The sequence below is a fragment of the Photinus pyralis genome, unplaced genomic scaffold (assembly GCF_008802855.1).
Source record: "Photinus pyralis isolate 1611_PpyrPB1 unplaced genomic scaffold, Ppyr1.3 Ppyr1.4_LG1, whole genome shotgun sequence".
NCBI lineage: Eukaryota > Metazoa > Arthropoda > Insecta > Coleoptera > Lampyridae > Photinus > Photinus pyralis.
The window spans coordinates 1,889,641-1,905,022 of NW_022170249.1; the positions used below are offsets into that span (position 1 = coordinate 1,889,641).

A 15,382-nucleotide genomic window follows, 5' to 3' on the forward strand; every position below is an offset into this window, starting at 1 on the left:
AAACAAGCAGCAGGTAGCAATAGGTAGTTTTATCTTTTTTTTAGATCATAATGAAAAAAGTAAAATAAGAGAAAAAGGTTGTCGAGTAGACTAAAGGAGTGGTAGGTATTAAAAAAACGAGGTGCTGCCAATCATATTATCTATTAATAAATCATGGTAAATCACCTGAAGATTACCAAATTACTTCCGAAGCAATATGCTGACATTAAATATTGTACTAAATTGTTGAAATTAAATTGCGTTAAAATCGCTACAATACATTTTTCTGAAAGTGATTGAAAAGTTTTACTGTCTCTTCATGCCAAATAATGAATTTATATTGTCTTATTTCCGAACCTCTGTATTCCATGCTCGTTATCAAAACTACACATTGCAACTTTAAGCGCGCACAGCTTCGCGCCGCGCAAGTTTTCGACAGATTTCGAAAACGTTCAACACGACCCAAGTTTGCCACAAAACAAAGTTGCTGCTCGTCTGGTCCCCTTATTCACGTTGCGAGCTTTGCGGATTGTGAATTAATGTTGGGCAATGTTCGGTACCAGGCAAAGCTGAAGAGCGAAAAGGTCCGTACGTGAAGGACTGCCTGAAGAATTAAATGTTGGAAAATTTTTAGTCCACCTAAAAATACACTATTCGTACTAATTTTTTTGAACTTTCTCTATCAATGTCCCCACCCAACACACACACCATTGCAAACCTTTTATCGTTTTTTGCGCACAAGACACAAAACAAACCTGGCCGGGCGGACCTCTACAAACCTAGATCTACGAACACAAGATGTAACAAATATTGGCGAAACCACGAGTTGTGACGTCGCACCAAGGCAGGGCGTGTTGCAGCTGACAGTCATATGTATAAAGGGACGTTACCCAAGTAAGGTGTGTTTTTTACTATTTGTTAAAACAAATGATCTTTTTCAAAAATTAGTAATTCGCCTCATGATTGGCGTATATAGTACTTGCCACCTGTGCACAATTTTTTTGCTAATAACGAAAACCCTTGCAAGTAGCCCATTGGTCGAACGTTTTTTAAAAATCACTTCACTCATTTGAATGTCTATTCATGGTCTACTGCAATTCGATCCAAGAAGATGCAGATTGTGTGTGACTGAAGAGTGGTGGGAAAAATGTTAATTAAGTAGAGCTTTGGAATATAAACATATATATTCAAAGGTTAGAGGTCCATTATAAAATCATCAGCATTAGTCAAGTGTCACAATAATTGAACTTAAATCGTTAATTTTTGTTTATTTGTGACATTTTCAACTAACTGATCGTTTTTTTTGGTAACAACTTGTAATTATTACCGATTTGGTAACCCTTTTGCTCTGTGCTCTTATTTAAAACTTGACTTTTACCTATTTACTTTAAAGTCGCCCTAGATACTGAAGTAACGCGATTCATCAGGTCAGTGTATTTAGACAAAAAAACTGCTATTGAGCCAAAATGGCCGTTTGAATACCTAATTTTAGGTTTAGAGAAGCGCATCTAGGCACTTTGCAGAAAACAGAAAACCGAAACAATGAAGTACCTCAGAATGAGACAATTTTTCGGGAAACTTTTAATGAAGAATCAATTTAAAAAAATATTTAGATTTGGGTACGCCACAAGGGTTTTTGTGGAGTGGAGAAACGATTGAAATAACGATTGCAACTATGATTTTTCTTGTGCTGTTAAAGGCTATTAACGAATTACACTCACAAAACCTGTCTATCCGAGTAGCCGCACATCCAAGAGCAACTACAGATACATAGGTAACTTACCTTTCCAACTTTGTTCAATTTCAAATTTCGCGGTTCCCAAACTGACCAAAATGGCTGCTAATTCGCGTTAACGCTACGAAGTAAAAAATAAAATTTTACTCGTAGCGTTTAACGCAATGAAATAAGAATACCAGGGAAGGAGAATAATCTACGAGTAAAAATAAGAGGAGAGAATATAACGGTGTGGGAAACAGCATAAAACACGAGAACCGGAAGTCCGTCCAAAAATATCACTTCCTTTGCGCTGGTCAGTTATGTCGACTTGGACTTATCATAAAACAGAGAGACCGAGTGTCCAGTTTTGGTTTTTTAACACCACTGCAATAATGACAGGCGTTTTCCTCCCCACTCTTCTCGCACTTTATCACTTCTTTTTGTCCATTTCCGTCAAGTCCCCTTTTAATGCAAATTGAGTATTAAGTGGCTTTGGCAAATGGCTCGATTTCCGTCCCACTCTCTCTTGTATACAACTAAGAAATGCTCCTTCCCTGTATTTCTTTATCATTGCGTTACTTTACTAATCTAGGTCGCACGCCCAGTCCTAGATGTTTTACTTTGTAATCCAACTAGTTTAATAATGTAAATTACTTCTGCAGTAGATTCTCATTATCTTGTTCTTTGTTATAGCTTTTTTTATGCTTATAGGTTATAGTTTCTACGTAGGAGGTCGTGCAGAGGTTTCTCTTCTTTTTAATTTCTTTTGGGCACAAGCGCGCTCCTTGTATACAAAGAACGACATTCCGAATTCAATCGTAGTTAATCGACCAAAGTCAAAATTTTTTTTGTGGTTTTATTGATGCTGTATTCAATTTAGTGAAGTGTTTCTCTGTCAATTTTGCTTGATGCTTCGCTGACGCAATTTGTGGAAACTATTAAACAAATTTAAGGCCGTTTTCGGCTTCTTACCTCTTTACTTCTGGCTTACGCTTTTCTTTATTATTACCTCTGAATGTGGCTTTTCCCACACATTTCACTGTCATTTTTCACCAAGACGCTAATAGACGAATTTCTCCCTTACGGCAGATATAACAGTGAATTTAATCACATTAACTTTAACCTGGGACCAATCGAAGTTTATACCTGCAGATGCAAGATTTCTGTAACTTCAGGTATATTAATGAGACCTTTGGACATTAACGATCATGGGTAAATGCGAATATACTCGATTTGACTTACCCTTACTTGCATCGGCTACGGAAGAATAATACGTCCGACAAACAATGTTGTTGACCATCCTTTGTTACTACCATATTCATTTTGTTAGTTTGATTGCAATATATCGTTTGGCATTAGCTGTGTTTAACCGAATTAGTACCGTTGCTTTTGTAACAAGTTTTTGAAAAGTTGCCAAAGCTTTTGGTCCGAAGTCGATATCATGATTCTTAGCTACGTTGTTTATTTACTGTTCCGAAGATGAATTATGAAATATTCAAAAGCTCCGAAGACGTCGGCTCATATTATTTTGTTTATGTTTAGAGACGATTACCGATTACATTTGCTATTCAATAGAAATTTACTTATTTGTGCATCGTCAAGTATTTTTCTTGAAATTTAATCCACTTTTATGCTGTTATAAACCCGGATGCAAGGAACAGTCGTAGTCGATAAAAATGTGCTTTTGCTAGAGTAAAGTCATTCGAATTATTGATCCTTTTTGAGTAATTAACTACAGTTAGTATATGAATTTAGCTTTCGTGTCAGACGTTAGACATTGCTAATTTCGCAATATTATGTTACATAAGCGAATCACAAACCCTTTTTTTTTTATTTGTTTGTGGTTTATTATTGTTACAGTTTGTAGAACGCACCTTTCTGAACTCAAAAAGTTGCGCGACCCGAAGTTCAAAGGTAAATTTTGTTAATTTCGTCGATTAACATTTGATTATATATATTAGCTTCGTTGTTTCTGCAGAAGTCTGAATAATTTCATCGACTACGTGCTGATACCCCCTTTTTACTAAAAAAATAATTTAAACTCAAATATTGCCATAGCAGATCTATATATTACACTGACCTATTTGTAATTTTTTTGAGATATTTGATTAAATTCCCATAGATTATGACGTGCATACCCCAATATTCCACTTCCGACCACCTCTACTAAAGCGAGAAAAGTATAGGCCAATAGTTTGTTTTTGCGTGGTAGGCCCAGAGAGAGGCTGACCAATATTTTGAGTGGATTTAGACGTTTCAACAGGATTACCTGAGTGACGCTGCCACTCGCCAGCCGCCAACTAACGGCCAACCTCCCCAAAAGACGGACACCAGTCATCGTGATAAATCACTACTGCGACAACTCATCACGAATGAATTTTTTGTGTTTAGTGTGTTTACCGATGAATTCGTAATTATCCTTACATTGTTATTGGTCAACCCATAAGTACCAATGCTAGACCCTACTAATGCATGTATTTCCTATTATAATTTAGCTTCTGAAGCGGCAAAGAAGATGGGAATGCTGTTAATAGTTGCAGGAATAAAAGAGACGCGTGTTGCCCGAAGTACTGTATTTTACATACTACTCTAAAAGCAAGCGATGCGTAGGCAGCGCGTAACAAAAACAAGAAGAACAGATGTCACTACTAGTGTGGGTGAATTTCTGATATTTACAACAGTTTCTTACTTATTACCCTCATTAATCTGCGATTTTTAACGTAACTACACTTGGCGTACTACGAACAAGGACTGCACGTGAAGGGTAAAAATTGTACTCGTGCAATGCTCGCGAGCATTGCTGTCATGCAAAGCTCGAAGCGAAGTGCGTACGTGAAGGGCTGTCTTAAGACGTGCCGTGAGAGAGACATCGATATATTTCACGGTACACAGGAGAAAACGTAAGCAACAACAAACGCATACGCTACGTCGTCGCATTGAAGTATACATGCAAGTATACCGCCACTGAACTTTTACACAGTTGTGACGTCACAACCATGTGCCGGCAAAATCTAGCGTTTAAAATGATTTCCAAGCGCGCGAAAAACTTATCTTTAGATAATTTAAAAGTTTGTGTGTTTAGGATTGTGAAATTTTGCATACTGGTATTTCTTTATGTTCCGCATTGATTTATCACATAAATAAAAAATGTGAAAGTGGCCCTGTTTTCCAACAAAATTCGTGATTCTCTGCATTTTCGTTGCCCGCCAAGAATTGCAGTGGAATTTTTTTTTTCGAATTTTCAAAAACTAATTTCCCAAATCCGTGATTTTATTTTCAAAAACACCAAATACCAAATTTCTTCAAAAATCAGTTTTTTTTCGGCACGCCCCATTTGGCGGTGTGCCGTTTCGTGGTGGGAATTTGAAAAAAATGATCAAAAAACCATATTCTAAAACATGCACACCAGTCTTTTGGACTCTATGAAGGTGCCTCCCAAACGAAACACGTTGGACCTCGGTTATTTTGGGAAAAAGTTGCTGGTTTTGATCCCCTTCTGCCAACCAATTTTTTTTTTATAGGCCAACCAACTCTACACGAATTTGATTTCGATGATAATCTGCGTCTGCTGTAGAAAAAGTAAACATGACCCCCTTCTTTTTTGACGGAAATACAGGTGTACACCCTGGTAGGTAGGGAAATTGGGGAAATGCCGACCACTTAACAAAAATGTGACAACAAAATTTTTCTTTTATTTATATTTGCACCGTTTTTTATATAACACTTACGTTAATTAGTAGTAGATATAATAGGAACATAATTGGCACTTCTACGCATTACAAAAAAAAGTAAACAATATAAACATAAAAAGTCTCTTTGACCATCATTGTCCTGAGGTGCGGGTTACAACGGTCATAGGTTGGGGTAATGTTGGTCACTTATATTTTTGGCATAAGTCACAAATATATCCATCTGGAGCGTCCCAGCCAGAACAATCGGCGTGTGCCCAATAAGCACACACCGTACATCGGTACCACATTTCCCGATCTCGCCCGTAATCATCGCAAATTACACATTTGGTATCATCGTTTTCCATATCATCGTTCTCATCGTCGTCGCATAAGACTTTTGGATCTACATCCGCCTCAGATTCGGAAGAAGAATCGTTTTTAGTGTGCAGTATTTTTCGCTTAAACTTTGGTGCAGGATGCTTAGTTGATTTTGATTTTTCATTCTGCGATTTTGCTTTCGATCGTGCTTTCATGATCTTTTTATTCTCCTTTTCTGTGGGATCTTTTTTAAACGGAGTAGATGTCAAAATTTTTGCGTGTTGCTTTTCCCTTCCTTTTCTAGTTGTCTTTTGCACCTTTGTAGGTATGGGAAGTAAATCTTGAACTGTAGCCCCTTTTCTTGACAACACTTTGTTATCCACTACGTCTGAGTTGTTAGATGTAGATGGATTAATACAGCTTGACGTGGAGGCAACTTCCAAACCAAAAACAAAAGGTTGTTCAGATGTAGTAATGGCAGATTTCTCTGGTGTTCGATGGACTGGTTCTGTAAATGATGATGTGGGTCCAGGCTCATCATTTTCAATAACCAACTCACTTTCATTAAGAGCTGCATGTGGAAGAAAGTCTGTCTCATCGAACACCTGTGGATTGTATGGGAAAATTCCCGTAGCTTTAAAGCCCGCCTCCGCCTTACTGATTGATGCTACTTTGACAAAAGCTTTTCGAAATAAAGACGCCACTTCTGCAGGTGTAATTTTTTGTCCTAAATTAGATTTCATAAAGTAATTGCACTCCTGTCTATATGAAGCCTTCATGGGACCAAAAAATGACACGTCTAGCGGTTGAATGCGATGGGAGCTATGGGGCGGAATGGAAAGCATGACGATGTTGTTTTTTTTGCAATATTCGTAACCAGCTAGACTTATGTGGCTGGAGTGGTTGTCAAGAATCAGGAGCACTTTTTCATTTTCAGACGGTTTACTGTGTTCGCAAAAATGACTAAGCCAGCTAACAAATAGCTCTTCAGTAATCCATCCATTTTTGGAACATTTATATAGCGCGCCCACTGGTCCATCCTTTTCTAATGCAGGAGAGTGCCTTAAACGAGGATATATCATCATTGGTGGAATAAATCCACCTGTAGCGCTCATGGCACAAAGAGCAGTAATGTTTCTGCCCCGTTCCCAACTTGTTATAGAACCAACACGTCGTTGACCTTTTGCTGCTAAAACCTTACCGGGTTCTTGAACAGTTGTAAAACCACTCTCATCGGCATTATATATGTTCTTGGGCAAAAAATGGTACTTTTCTATTAGCTCTCCTAAGAGTTTGTAAAAATGATCGACTTCTTGTTTGTTAAACACTGTAGCCCTGTTCATACTTGTGCCTTCCGCTTTACGAATAGATAAACCATTACGCTTTAAAAACCCTTCAAGCCAATCTCTACCTGCCGTTTTCATCAATTTGTTGAAGTTGTTCTTTACATTATTCCTAGTTGCGTACTCGAAAGCCATTTTTCGTACTTCCATTGCCGTACAACCCAAATAAATAATTTGCGCCGCCATTTCTTTCTCTTGTTCTATTGTAAAAATAGGCTTTCTTCCAAGAGAGGGATCAGAAGTCTCATTTTTTTTTAGCCTTTCCTGTAAAGTAGAGTATGGAACGCCAGTTCTTCTAGCAGCTTCTCTGATTGACACATTGCTGTTTATTAGTTCAATGGCTTTTTTTATATTTTGCTGGTCCCAATTCGCCCGCTCAGTGAACCTGATTCGCTTTCGTGGCATCTATAAAAGCAAATTTTATTAGCAAAAGCTTAAAGGGATAAACAGATTAACATAATATGTTACGCGTAGTTGGGGTATTTACGGTCAACTGGCCGGTATAGCCCTCACACGTCGGCCGCTATAACCCCAAACAATGCGTTTCATTTGAAAAATTCTTTCCGACATTAACATGGTAGGTAACACTAAACCATAAATTGGTTTCACATACTAACTATTTTTACATTAAAAAAGCACTTAGTTAGGTAGCTAAATCATAAACAGAACATACATACCTCTTATTTTGCCTTGTTGAAATATTATAACAAATTGGCCTACAATCTTTAATGATTCACTGTCACTTAAATATACGTCGTAAATGAAGGGGATGACTTCACGTGTTCGTAACAGACTACGGCAAACCCGCGTAACTCATAGCGCAGACGCATTGCTGATACTTTATTTGAAATAGAGGTGGCCGGCATTGTCCACTGACCGGGGCTACCCGTCGTTCCCCTACATACATTTAAGAAAATTCTCTATATAGCCATTAAAATCGATTTTGAAAGTGTTTTCAGATTTTGTTCTTCTAGCAGCATCAGTGTAATTAAACAAAACAATTGTGAAACGTTTATTTTAAAAAAATACTGCAGAATATAAAAAATCATACAATGAGGCCATAATCAATGAGCACTTGCAGCTTTTCTTTTCTTGTAATAACGAGGTCATATACTTCCGAAAGAGGGAACACTTCTCTGATCCAGTTTGAGAATATCACACAGATCAAGCATTTTTAAGCTTCAGAAAGCTCTAAAAGGTATTTCATCAATACTACCAATTTATAACAATTGTCTAACGCTTACCTCTTCTGCAATACAATGAAGTTTTCCAGAGATGTTTTTCCCTGTCGTTTCTACCATCGAAGCAAAAATACTGTTTTTATGATGTAATAAGTTATAAGGGTGGTCAAACTCAATCACACAGCCCGCATCCATTACTAGGACTCTATCAGAATCCATAATGGTATGCAGACGATGTGCAATTGTGATAACAGTGCAATGAGCGAAGTTATCCCTGATAGTTTTCTGAATTAAGCCGTCAGTATATGGATCAACATTGGCGGTTGCTTCATCCATGACGAGAATTTTATTATTACGAATTATTGCTCGCGCCAAACAGATCAGCTGTCTTTGTCCAATGCTGAAATTGGAGCCATTCTCCCACACGCTCATATTTAAACCAGCTGTGGCATCGTCGACTGTAGATTTTAATTCCACTTGCTCTAATGCATTCCAGATGACGTCATCACTATACTCTTCGAATGGATCTAAGTTTTTCCTCATTGTACCTTTAAACAAAACTGGGTCTTGAGGAATAATTGAGATCTTTGATCGCAAAAGTTCTAAGTTTATTCTAGTGATGTCTACTTCATCAATTATAATCGATCCTTCTGTATTATAGAGCTGAAATAAAGCGGCAACAGTTGACGTCTTTCCCGCCCCGGTTCTACCAACTATTCCAACCTTTTCTCCAGGTTGGATAGTAAAATTTAGATTGCTCAGTATAGGTAAATCTGGTGCATAACTCATGGAAACATGTTCAAATACTATTTTACCAAATTCTGGCCACAGCTTCGGTACAGCTTTCGAATCGCGGATCGGCTCTAATTGTGCACCCCTAAATTCCAAAATTCGTTCCACCGACGTCATATTATTTTCCAATTCACTCCACTGTCGCATGCCATATTGCAAAGCGCCCATTAGTCCCAAGTACTGCGTCAGTACCAGACCAATATCTCCGCCATAATACCCTGAAAGATAAATAAGCAATTTTTATAATTACACGTGCCTCCTTACCCTTTGGAATGAGTATTAAACTGATAATTATTCCAGATACGAAAATATTGCAGATCATCTCAAGCCAAAATCCAAAAGCTCTACTGGCTGATATAAATAAGTACCATGAAGAACTATGTTTATCTTGTAGCGTGTCATACTCCTGAATTAATAATTTCTGCGCCGAAAAAGCTCTAATTGTGGACAGTCCGTAAATTGTCGCAGTTAAATGAGTGAGAATTGGACTTCGATCTTTAAAAAAAATTATTATTCAGTTTCAGTTACACTTGGTAGCAGTACGTACTTATCCCTTCGAGTCGCTTTACACTTCGGCTAGTTGCCAAGAATACAATTCTAAGAAAATAGAATAATAGAACTAATCCAAATGAAGGCAGTAGGAACCACGGATTTACAGTAGCCGAAAGTACCACAGCACCAAGTAACATTAGCAGGATCTGAAAAATGAAATTATGAATTAATTGCACACAATATATTTCTCCAACATACGAGGGTCGTTCAAAATGGTATAACAAACAGCGCAAAAGGAAAAATACCGAACGGAAAAATTTTTACTCTATCTATACCATATTTAAGATACAATCTTAAAATATTGCTCAACATAGTTTCCCAACATCTCGTGTAGAGCTTTCGGATTCCTTCTTCGTAGAAGCCGGACGCATGCATCTTCGTTTAGCTTCTCATCGCTCGTCATACAAATTTTCCAATGAACTCACTAGCTTTCTTTTACAAAACTGTACAACTGGCAAGACGGACTGTCTTGCAATATTACATTTAAATACGGCAAAACTGCAAATCGCCAACAATAAGCAACGATTTACGTCCACCACCGAACAAACCATGATCAACGTCCGGTTCGCTTACTTAAAACATTCTTCCCTTTCCATTTTCTATTAATTTTCTGGGCGTCTTTGAGTAAATTAAATATCTGTTAAAACTTCCGTGATAACACGTACTTATTTTGAAATTTAATTAGTTAACGCAGTGATAGATAACACTTATCGCAACGGCCGGAGATAACATGAGATAAACTTTAACAAAACATGTCACGCAATTCTATCTGAACAATAAAATGAACAAATTAAAAGGCGATTATTTAAACAAAATTACACATCGTTCAATAAATACAATCAACAATGACTTCAAACTCAAATGATATGATCGATATTGTGTTCATTCTAAATTAGCGATCAATATTTAACTTCAAAAATAAATGAAATTAAACAAATACAGGGTGACCCAACACTGTAGATGCTGATACCAAAGAAAACGTCCCCATGGCGTAGTTCACACAACAGTATATGATAGTTGAAGTTTGGTCAAGCAGGGGTTTCTTCCAGTTTAGGGTCTGGAGTTAAATGTTGTAGGGTTGAACAGTTTTTAAAATTGAATCATGCAAGATATAAAGAGTTCTTTTTGGGTGTGTTACATAGACGAGTGGCCCTTAAATACCGTCCTGACTTTGTAAATGCGTTTGAAAGCTTGTGGCGACAGTGAGTCGTGGATAATACGTGGTCGATTTGGATTACAGGAAGATTTTTTTTTCGTTGGATGCGTGAGATTTGCAAACTCATCAGGAAATTCACGTTGAGTCAATTAGTAGTAGCAATGAATTTGATTTATTGTGTAAAAGTAGTTTTATTGGTGGAAATGGTTTGTGTCCCAAAGTGGGTGTCACTTGCCAACACGTGTAGAAATGTGATGCGCATGCGGCGGATGCCATCCGTAACTCTGCAGACGAGAAATTTCAAAACGTAACTTAGTTAAAAACATGCCTCTTGGGGATCTCGGAAACCACACGATGATGGTCAAACTAGGGTAAAGATGCGCAATTGAACAGTTATTATCGTGCGGTAAAGAATACCAGAAAAATTCGATTAAGTCGGAAGATATACCAGAACAAGTTTAGGCCATGGATGGAAGATTAGTTCTGGTTTTTTTTCCATTGCACAGCTATCGATTTTCTAAATTGTGGTATTCTTTTTGTATCACCCTGTAATATACTCCTTTATTCACATTAGTTTGACGCATTGCACAGGCACATCTGGAGAGTATATGTGTTCTAGCTGCTTGTAAACATTTGCCAAAAAAAGGATGTAAAAAGGTAGTGTGGAGTTTTAAAGGCGTTGTAACGAAGCACCTATTTTCCGCCTTGAACTGTACATACTTTCATGACCACCCGGTATATGGGGGCGCTTCGTTACCAAAAGTATCGTGCCATAAGTATTTGTGTTGGTTGTAGGAGTTGAAGACAAAGGCAATTTTTAGAGTTGTGTTTCGGCCCCTTTACGGTAAACAAAAGTTGGAATCACTTCGCCGTTTGCAACCGTTCCCGTCAAGATATTTCAATTATGCCATGCAGGTTTACGCCGGTATCAGTTTGATAGGAGACCTTTTACCGACCTGAGAAATTCCAAGAGATAACAGGTGTTAATTAGAATAATGAATTTATAAATATTATCCGGCAAATTAAGTAAGTGTAATTAGCCGATTAAATGAGATGCAGTAAACAGCACCCGATTAAGTCGTGAGGGGTGTCACTAGAAGCGCTCTTAATTAATTTAAATGTTAAGGCCAATTACAGATTTTTAAGACGTCCATCGAATTTTATGAAAGAAACTGTTATTTAGAGGGACTGCTTTTGCCTTTGGTGTTTTAACCGAAACGTAAGATCTTTTTGCATTTTGAATCTTTTCAAGTTACGTTTACGTTTGGAATTTTTGAACTTTCTCGTAAATTGACTTTTCTGAATTATTTTGTTACTCGTTGACTAATTATTAAATAAATAAATTCTCTCTTTATATAAATATAAAAAAAATTGTAACTTACCTCGGTCATATCATTCAAAATAAATGGTATGTAGTCGTCAATTATACCAATATCTTTTGAAAATCTGTTTAAAATTCTTCCAACGGGATTGGAATTATAAAAACTCATAGAAGCATGCGAGACCTTCTGAAAGATTTCGTTATGTATAAATATGGAAGCACGCATGGCGTACACGAAAAATAGCAAATTGTGGCCGATAGCGAGTATCATTGTTCCCCCTGTTAATCCACTATAGATGTATATGATGTCGTCCTTATCTACTGTGCCGTTCGTTTCTAACGCCTTTTGCTCTAGGTTGACCCTAAAAGTCATGGTAAGCTTACAAATGAAGTTTGTATGATACTTACCAGTACGAAACGAAGTAATCGCCACCATTGGTAACCACTTGGTTAGCAATAAAGGTGAAGGCGACAAAAATTATGACAAGATAATTACCACCCGCTTTGAAATAACTCGCATATACCTCAGATTTAATATGACCGGTCGTCAAATGCTCCTCTTGGTCAAGTGTATCTTCGTCATCGTCCTTAAATTGCTCATAGTTTTGAGAGGATTCCGAATTTTGACGAGACCTTTGCTTTTTTTCCCCTTGCACTGGATCTTCGCCAATGTCCTGTTGATCCAAAATTTTTGCAAAATTTAAACCGCTCGTTTGGAGCTCCTCAAATGTCGCTTCCGCAACTATCTTTCCGTCCTCTAATACGACTATATTATCGACCCAATTCAGAAACTGAAGCTGATGAGTAACTAATATGCGCATTTTATCTTTAAGAAAATCTTTAATACAATTTTCGAAGATATGCTTGCCAACTTTTGAATCGACCGCCGACAGGGGATCGTCCAAAAGGTAAATGTCTGCATCTTTGTAAATACAGCGTGCCAAATTGATTCGTGCCTTTTGCCCACCGCTAAGGCTCTTTCCTTTTTCTCCAATAATTGTACGGTCGCCGAACGGAAACAGTGCCAAATCTCTTTCTAGCGCGCACACTTTAAGCACCTTTTTGTATCTTTCTTCATTGTAATCGTGACAAAACAGTATATTTTGTTTAACACTAGCTGAAAATAGCCAAGCTTCTTGGGGGGCGTACGAAACAGTTCCTCGTATTCGCACATCGCCACTCGCCGTGTAAAGTTCGCCCAAGAGGAGATGCAGTAGGGTGCTTTTTCCACTTCCGACTGATCCAATTATCGCAGTTAAATTGTTTCCGTGCAGATCGAGATTGATGTTTGTTAAGATATTATCAGATGAAGTGTTAATCCACTTCGCACAAACATCTTTAATACAAATGTTTGGGATTAATCGGATTAGCGGTGATGTACTTTCAGGGCTATCCACAGGTTGTTCCTCATAGGATAAAAATGAGTGTACTCGTTTTATGGATATGTGAACTTCGGCATACGATGCTATGCTGATTGAGAATAGCATTGTCATAACCGGTCGCAGAAGAGAGTATATCGAGGTAGCAGCGTACGCTATATCAGCCGTCATGGTTGCACCCAATGCAATAAATACTACCAGACTAATAAACAGGCACGTTCTTGTGATAAACATTTCTAGTGAAAACATGATAGACTCTAGGAAGAAGTGTGATCGAATGGACGCAATCTCGTGCCTACAAGGAAGAATGGGAAAGTGCTTCCGTCGAAACCATCATCACACTTACCGTCGAGCCAAATCGATCAACTTAGCAAACGGTTTCTCCCAGGTATACATTTTAATTACTTGAATTCCGTTCAAAATTTCGTTCATAAGTCGTACTCTTTCATCTGTACGGAAAGCAGTCCGCAATCTTAGCACCGCAATTTTTTTGCACAAATAAACTGCAAATCAAGAAATATGAGCAATTATACTGTATGTATAAATAGGTACCTGCACTTACGTTGTAATGGTATAAACAACAACAAGAACGCTATCCCAGCGAATGCGGCTACACCTAAAGTTCGGTAAAGTAGGTACGTGCCAATCATGGTTTCCAAAGGCCCTAAGAAAGCGTAATGATACAAGACGAATGTCTGATCGAACTTGCTCACATCGGTAGATAGTAAGTTTATAACCTGACCGACTGTTGTTTGAGCCAAAGAGGTTCTGCTTAATCTAAGGGATTTTCTGTAGATTAACGAACAGCACGAAACTCTCATCTTCATACAGACATGCATAATTGCTAGCATAGCGTGGTGATCTACAATTCCGTCTAGGAAGAGGATACCTATTAGTACAGAGCCGTAAATGTAAGTATCTTCCACATTAGCTTCAGATCGGTGTTCATAGTAAGATACCAAGTTATCCACGCACATTGGCATAACAATCCTTAAACGTGATTAGTAAAAAAAAACTTGCTGTGGGGCAAACAACTTACAATGTAATGACTTCCGATATCAACTTCACAACAGCAATTAAGATTAACTCGAATCCAAATAATTTGAAGAGAGCCACATGCAAACCAAACTTTTCATATTTACGTGTGGCATCATTCCATAGTGCTTCTAATTTATCGCCCAAAGTCGCCGATGCATGCGCTTTCAGTGGTTCGTATACATCATCTCGATTTACGCCTTTTCTGTAATTTTGTATGAAGGTAGGGATCATGTAACTGAAAAAAATAGTGACATTAAAAAGTGATCTCATACACATAATGTAACGGTAGGAGCCAGTTTGGATTTAAAATTGTGTAATTTTTTCTCGAAATTTCGTTGCAAATGTGTTAGATTTTGAGTTTAAGGGTAGATCCGTTTTGGTTTTTGAATATTATTGGAGATTACACTATTAAGTACAGGGTGTCGAAAAAAGTCGTCGGCGTGGCGGTGGAAAATTAATACAATTTTAATAACCGTGTTGGAAATGAAGTCCGTCTTTTGCACGTTTGAATGTCTGCTTTTGTCCTCGTATCTCAAGTTCGGCCTTTTTTAAGAGCTAGATGAAGATATCGTCATTTTAAATTAATTCGCCAATTTCGTTTTTGGGGTTTAAGTCATTAGAATCATAGTAGGGGCAGTGACCGTCTGATAGCCAAAGCAATAACTACGTAGCCTAGAAGCACAAAATTAGCGTAATATTCATCAATTCGCGCGCCTGTTATCGAGAAGGAATTTCTGCATAGGTATTAAATTACCATTCACAAATAAATAAGGGTGTTAAACTTCTCTGTTGAGGCTTTGAATATATTATATTCAAAGGTTGAGGTCTTAATTCTTATATGAATATAGTGCCACATTTGCAAGAATGTTAATCAAAGTTAGAAGAGAGAAAGGGTCGTTTAGAAGACGGTAGAACGTATGTTTGCCCCCCCCCCC

At 37.7% G+C, this 15,382-nt stretch overlaps 1 protein-coding gene across 1 annotated transcript; it reads right to left on the reverse strand.

Moving 5' to 3' along the window:
* Nucleotides 1–8,026: 8,026 nt before the first annotated feature.
* LOC116177904 (probable multidrug resistance-associated protein lethal(2)03659) lies at nucleotides 8,027–14,707 on the reverse strand. Its single transcript, XM_031497077.1, has 9 exons — nucleotides 14,449–14,707; nucleotides 13,972–14,399; nucleotides 13,756–13,912; nucleotides 12,439–13,704; nucleotides 12,092–12,392; nucleotides 9,549–9,699; nucleotides 9,266–9,496; nucleotides 8,273–9,219; nucleotides 8,027–8,219 (listed from the first exon to the last, which is right to left on the reverse strand). The coding sequence occupies exons 1-9, from the start codon at nucleotides 14,676–14,678 to the stop codon at nucleotides 8,193–8,195; spliced, it is 3,738 nt and encodes a 1,245-aa protein (XP_031352937.1). The 5' UTR covers nucleotides 14,679–14,707; the 3' UTR covers nucleotides 8,027–8,192.
* Between the last annotated feature and the right edge of the window lie 675 nt (nucleotides 14,708–15,382).